The 7568-nt window shown below is 42.2% G+C and overlaps 1 protein-coding gene across 1 annotated transcript in view; it reads left to right on the forward strand.

The window, feature by feature from the left end:
• LOC138365864 (beta-1,4-galactosyltransferase 3-like) overlaps positions 1-5086 on the forward strand; it is a 57037-nt gene extending 51951 nt beyond the window's left edge. Inside the window, exon 5 of the mRNA XM_069326476.1 lies at positions 4888-5086. Coding sequence (XP_069182577.1) covers positions 4888-5086 — 199 coding nt within the window. The remainder of the gene's footprint in view (positions 1-4887) is intronic.
• The last annotated feature ends 2482 nt before the right edge of the window (positions 5087-7568 follow it).

A 7568-nucleotide genomic window follows, 5' to 3' on the forward strand; every position in this document is an offset into this window, starting at 1 on the left:
TGACACTGGCTTCCTATCTCTCCAGGACCGCCGTGATCGCTACTGTCTTCGCTATCTTGTGTGGTCCTTGCAATATCCTTCGTCTCGCCTTTGTCGTGCTTTAACTTTTACCCCTCCTGCGGTTCCTGTTCCTCTTCACCACCTCCCTCTTTCTGTTCGGTTATCTCGCTTACAGGCTTCTCTTTCCGTTCGTATTTCTAATATTTCTCCTCGTGTTGTTCCCTCTTTGCCCCCGTGGAGAGTCCTCCCTTCCGCAGTTTTGTACATCCTCGACCCGCTTCACTAAAGCTTCTACCCCTCCTATGGTTCTAAAATGCCTTTTCCTTGAGCATTTTTCTTCTCACCCCACTCCGTTTCCGTCTTCACCGATGGGTCTAAGTCTGCGGACGGTGTTGGCTACTCTGTTGTTTTTCCTGATCGCACTTATATGTGTCGCTTACTTCTGGAGACTAGCATCTTTACAGCGGAGCTTTATGCTATTATCTATGCTCTTCGTTTCCTGCTTTCTCGTTGTCAGTCTTCCTTTGTAGTTGTTGTTGACTCTCGTAGTGCCCTCATGGCTCTCGGGTCCTTTAATCTGGTTCATCCAGTAGTTGTCGAGATCCAACATTGGCTGTTTCTTGTTCACAGTAAATTTTAGTTGGTTGAGTTTTGTTGGGTTCCCAGCCATATTGGTGTGTCTTTAAATGAGTGTGCAGATGCTGCCGCCAAGAAAGCTGTCCGCTCTTGTCCCATCTCTCGTAAAGGTATTCCATATTCTGACTTTTACCCGGTTATCCATTCCTCCATCCTTACCCATTGGCAGGCTTCTTGGTTGTCTGTTACTGGTAACAAACTACGTACTCTTAAATGTTGTGTTTCCTCGTGGCCGTCCTCCTACCGCCGTAACCGGCGATGGGAAACACCTCTGGCGAGGATGCGTATTGGCCATACTCGCTTAATCCACGGTCACTTGATGGAGCGCCGCCCTGTTCCTTATTGTTCAAATTGCATTGTCCCTCTTGCGGTCGTGCATGTCCTTCTTGAATGTCCTGACTTCCAGGACGAGCGTGTCTTGCTTTCCGACCGCCCCTCGCGGTCACCTGTCCCTCAATAGAATTCTTGGTGACTCGGATACTTTTGATATCGTTCGCCTTATGCGTTTTTGTTCTCGTATTGGCATCCTTGGTGATATTTAGCGCCCTCTGATTATTCCACACATTTGATGGTGCTACATAGCCTTCCCGGTTTGGTGCCTTCTTTTGATAATTACTTACTTATTTTCTTGATGTGAGGTGGTTGTTCTGTTGTGTTTTTGTCTTCTTAATGGGGGTTCGCAGATTGGAATTGTCTTGTCTTCTTAGTGAGAGGTGGTAGTTTGAAACTGGTTATGTGTTGTTAGTGAGAGGTCATAGTTTGGATGATGTTTTGTCATGTTAGTGAATTGCAGAGGTTTGGGTGAACGTTTCACTTTATAGTGCATAAGGGAGGTTTAATTATATTTTTGTCATTTTAGTGAGTGGTGAGACTTTAGTGGGTTTTATTTTGATAGCAAGGGACTCTTTTTTTTATTACAAGTGATGAGTGATAGTTTGTGTTCGGTTTTGCCTTATTCGCAACTAGCTGTACCCGACCACGTGTTGCTGTGGCACAGCAGCGCATGTGTGTTGCTGAGCCACAGCCCTCCCCCTGTCCTCCTGTTCTCCCAACATTCTCCCCCTCCCTCTCATCCTCCCAACTATTCCCCACTCTACTGCCTCTTATCCTCCCTACCCTTTCCCCCTCCCCCTCCCCTCTACCTTCGTCCTCCCAACAGCTTCATCCCCTCGTCCTCCCCAGAATTCCCCCTTCCCCGTCCCCTAGTCCTCTCCATCATCCCCCACTCCCCCATCCCCTTGTCCTCCCAACCATTCTTCATCCCCTCGTCCTTCCCACCATCCCCGATCCCCTCTTCCTCCCCACTATCCCCCACTCCCCAGTCCCTCGTCCTCCCCACCATTTCCCCCTACCCCATCACCTCATCCTCACAACCATCCCTTCATCCTCACAACCATCCCCCACTCCCATCCCCTTGTCCTCTCCACCCCATACCCTTGTCCCCACCATCCCCCACTCCCTCGTCCGCCTCACCATTACCCCCTCTCCCGTCCCATCATTCTCCCAACCATCTCCCACTCCTGTCCCCTCGCCCTCCCTATCATTCCCCACTTCCTCGTTCTATGCATTCTCAAATGATTTGATGTTCCCATCAGAAAAATGAGAACATCAAATGATCTGATGTTCCCTTTACTTCAAAATAAGAAGAACAGTTAAAAAAATTATGTGAAAAAATGAAAAAATACAAAATTAAACTATACTCATGAAATGAATAGTATGGTAAACAACACAGCTCAATTGCAAGTCTAAGTCTGTCAAAGTCACACAAAATAATTATACCAAATGAAAATAAATCGAAACCTATGAAAATTATATTTATCAATGCAATTGGAAACATTGAATTGGAATTGTAACATATTTAGTATAGAATATATTGCTTTTACATCCAATAGATGGCGCTGTTTTTTTAAGCACGTTTTTACCTGTCACAGGTATGGCATCCATATAGTAGGTATATAAAAACACAGGCATATTCGAATGGAACACTGTGTCAAAATTTCAAAGCAATCGGTGAAGAACTTTCGGAAATAACGATTTTGAACAAATGAACATTTACATTTTTATTTATATAGAATGGTGGTGTTTGGATGGGATCATGTCTTGTTGATAAGTAATGGATTTATTGTATTCTTGTTAGTAAAAGATGGTGGTTGTGTAAGGTTTTGTCAGTGAGGTTTTGTGATATTAGAATTGACCTTTGTTTATTGTGAGGCTTGGAGGCTTCGGTATGCTTTTGATTTGTTAATTTATGGTTTGTGATTACATATGATGCTGTTAAAAATGTTGTTTGTTTCATTTTAGGAATGGATAATCTGTGGTCAAATATTAGGCATTGTGCATTTGATTTATCTTAAATACAACTTCAATTTTAAATAATCAAAACAACGATAATTGGGAATCCTGACATGATTCTTTCATGCATGATGTGTCTGAACAAGTAAATCTAATTTGATAATGATCACATTCTTCCAAGGTGTACTTCACTTAAATATTTTAAATCAGTTATTCACAGTTTGCTAACACTAAATAAAAAATACTGTTCTGCTAAGATATATCATTATTAAACATTGTCAAAAAACAATCACTGACAAACCTCTCCCCAAAAGACCTCCGCCTCAGCATCACCTTGCATTTCTGATTAGTGTATTTTATCAAAATAGAAATCTCCCACTATATTGCTACTTCTATTCCTTGATGCTTTTTTAATTCCAAACTAAATACATTTTTCTTGTTTTGTTACGATTACGTTTCTTAACATTATTGTATTAATTTTAAAACTATTGTGTAATGCACAATTTTGTTTTTGTGAGGGGAAAACATGTTTGTTTGAAAAACTGTGTTTTTCATGTGAGGGAAATCTTTAAAACCTCTTTACCGATTGCTTTGACATTTTGACACAACGTTGCATTGGAAAAGGCGCGTGTTTTTATATATCTACTATATACAGGCCTCACCTGTGACAAGAAAAAACATTTTTTTTATACAACACCATCTGTTGGACATAAGAGCAACACGTGGTATAATTTCTGAAAGTTCTTCACCGATTGCTTTGACATTTTGACACAACGTTCCATTCGAATATGCCTGTGTTTTTATATGCCTACTATATATAGATGCCACACCTGTAACAGGTAAAAAAATGTTTTCTTTTTTAAAACAGCGCCATCTGTTGCACGTCAGAGCAACACACACTAAATACATTATGATTCCATTTCAATGTTTCCAATTTCATTGATTAAATGAATTTTCATAAATTTCGATTTATTTTCATTTTAATTTAATTTTTTTGTGTGACATTGCGTTGGAATTGAGCTGTGTTGTTTACTGTTCTGTTCATTTCGTGAGGATAGTTTTTTGTTTGTTTTTTCATTTGTTTTAATATCTTTTTTTAACTGTTCTTCTTATTCTGTAGTGATGGGAACATCAGATCATTTGATGTTCCCTTTTTTCTGATGGGAACATCAGATAATTTGGGAACGCATAGGACGAGGGAGTGGGGAATGGTGGGGAGGGAAAGGGGACAAAAGTGGGAGATGGTTGGAGGATGAGGGGAGGGGGTAATGGTGAGGAGGATGGGGGAGTGGGTGATTGTGGGGACGAGGCGACGGGGGAGTGGAGAATGGTGGGGAGGACGAAGGGATGGGTGAGTGGGGAATGGTGGGGTGGATGAAGGGATGGGTGAGTGGGGGATGGTGGGGAAGATGAGGGGACAGGGAAGGGGGGAATGGTTGAGGAAGAGGGGACAGGGGAATGTGGAATGGTTGGGAGGACAAGGGGACGGGGGAGGGAGGAATGATGGAGAGGATGAGGGGCTGGAGGAGTGAGGATGGTGGGGAGGACGAGGGGATGGGTGAGTGGGGAATGGTTGGGAGGACGAAGGGATGGGGGAGGGAGGAATGGTTGGGAGGAAGAGGGGATGAGGGAGAGGGGGATAGTTGGGTGGACGAGGGGATGGGAGAGGGGGAATAATGGGGAGGACAAGGAGACGGAGGAGGATGGAATGGTGGGGACGACGAGGGGTCGGAGGAGTGGGGATGGTGGGGACGACGAGGGGTCGGAGGAGTGGGGATGGTGTAACAAAACAGTTACAAAACGTTGTATCAAAATAGGTGGTTGGGTTGTATATTTCATTTCATGAAGATCGGCTACACCATAACTATATTTTATAGTTATGAAACTATTTCTGAGTCTCTCCGTTAGTGGGCAGACAACCTTAGTCCTCAGATAAATGTTTATGTATATGTTCTACAGGCACAAGTTACTGGCACAGAGCGTCGAGAGGCTGCGCACCGACGGCCTTAACTCCCTCGTCTATTCCGTCATCAACACCACCCGCTACCCACTCTACACCAACATTTTAGCGCACATCAGCCCCAGCGCTCCTAATATCTTCACCACTGTCAAGTCCACCACTGTCAGCAACCCCCCATCCCCACCCCACATAAGATAACAGTCAGTAAAGATAAGAACTTGATGAATAAAATAATAAGAAAAGGTCAAGGCAACAGAAATGTCCAATGTTGGAAAGACTGACCAACCATACCAAGTTCACTCCAATAATTACTTCCCGGTGGAAATATATAAGGTTTTCCGAGTTAGGGTTAAAGCTGAATAACAGTATTGTGACAGATAATATAAAATATTTGCTGAAAAAGAAATACAAATGTAATATTCATTGTTTTGTGAATGACATATAATCAATAAATGCAAATTGACAGTTGAACAATGTCACTCGTCATCTTCTATATCGTGATATTAACCATATGTTATATTTTACTTGTATAAATACAACAATTACACTTAAGCTTTCAATCAATTTGTTGTTTTCAAGATGCAGGTTTTTTCATCTTGCATCAGAGGTAATATGAATGTTGCACAGATATTGCAGACATAATACTTATTGCCACACTGACGAACGTTTCTTTAAATGTTTTCAAGCTAAAATTCATCATGTGTATTTTTTAGCGTGTTGTTGTGGGGTATATTGGTCCCTAATTTGGATTCTCACAAGCCTCTTGTTGAGGGATATACTGGTCCCTAGTTTGGGTTCTCACAAGCGAGTTGTAGTGCGACATATTGGTTCCAAGTTTGGGGGTCTAAAAAGTATGTTATTGTGGGACATACTGGCCCCAGGTTTTGAGTTTTACAAGCGTGTAACGTGGTTAAGTTGTTCTCAAGGTGACGTTATCTAATTTTAAAATCCCTAAGGACCATAAATTGTTACATCTGGGGGTGGGTGAGGAGGCTACTAGGGGTTCAGGGGAAAGAAGGTCAGTCCGTCTGCCTCATGTAACTCACTAGAGAATGTTGGTCCCAAAGATGAGGACCACGTCAAGCCCAACACCGCAGGTCTATGTTCCCACCACCTGGGTGCCACTGATCGCGTTGGGAGCCCATCCGTCAACCACGGGGAAACTGCTACAGTATTTCCTGCCTTGCCCCACAGAGGAGCGAGGGAAAACTCAGATTTACCTTCAACAGCACTTTCTCTGAGTCTTGCCCGCCGTAACAAGAGTTCACAAGTCCCTCTTACACACCTGTGTTTTTCAATTATCCAATAAGGTTGCCAACTGGGTCCCCAGTTGGGGACCCAGTTGCTGGGGTGCATCTCTGCACCCCAGCAATGCAGTTCAGTGGTTACACTCTATGTTGCCTGATAGCGAAAGTGTTGCTACTCCTACAGTATTACAACAGGACTGCCAGCCTAGGATACATTTCCATAGATGTCTGTGTTGCTCTAACTATGCCAGCCACTAGGACATTTTCATATAAAATCTCATTTTTCGAATGTAGAGGTTATGATATCACTCGTGTATGCTCGTAGAGATATATGGAGGTGCACTCAAACACGTCAGGAAAATTATACGAAATTTACTAACGAAAAAGCTACACACACACACACACACACACATATATATATATATATATATATATATATATATATATATATATATATATATATATATATATATATATATATGTATATATATATATATGTATATATATGTATAAATATATATATATATATATATATATATATATATATATATATATATATATATATATATATATATATATATATATATATATATATATATATATATATATATATATATATATATATATATAAAACTGAAAACTCACACCCCAGAAGTGACTCGAACCCATACTGCCAGGAGCAACGCAACTGGTATGTACAGGACGCCTTAATCCACTTGACCATCACGACCGGACATAAAGAAGTGATAGCCGAAGCTATTTGAACCACTTCCCCGCCGGCAATCGGATGGTAATCTTGGGCATAGCATTTAATCATATCACCTCATTCTTGGTGATTTGATTGGTCGAGCGGTTAAGGGATCCTGTACGCCAGCAGAGTGCTCCTGGCAGTATAGGTTCGAGTCACTTCTGGGGTGTGAGTTTTCAGTTGCATGTAGTTCTGGGGACCATTCAGGCCTGTTCGCATTTGTGTTCCTCACGTGTGCCTCAAAGAATGAGGTGATTTGATAAAATACCATGCCCAAGGTTACCAACCAAGTGCCGGCGGGGGGATAGAAATAGCCTGGGCTACCATCCTCTTTTGTCCGGTCGTGTTGGTTGAGCGGTTAAGGGTTCCTGTACGCCAGCAGAGTACTCCTGGCAGTATGGGTTCGAGTCACTTCTGCGGTGTGAGTTTTCAGTTGCATATAGCCCTGTGGACCATTCAGGCTTGTTCGCATTTGTTTTCCTCACATGTGCCCCAAAGAATGTAATGATTTGATAAAATACCTTGCCCAAGATTACCAACCGAGTGCCGCCGACTGTGTAGTAGCTTTGGTTTGGTCTTGACTTTATTAGCTATATTATTTTCATACATTTTCTCAGCGGCTCTTCTTACACTTACATACTCGTTCCTGGTTCTCTGGTATCTCTCTCTACTTTCAGGTGGTCTC

Source organism: Procambarus clarkii, chromosome 2 (genome assembly GCF_040958095.1).
Source record: "Procambarus clarkii isolate CNS0578487 chromosome 2, FALCON_Pclarkii_2.0, whole genome shotgun sequence".
In the NCBI taxonomy this organism is placed as follows: domain Eukaryota; kingdom Metazoa; phylum Arthropoda; class Malacostraca; order Decapoda; family Cambaridae; genus Procambarus; species Procambarus clarkii.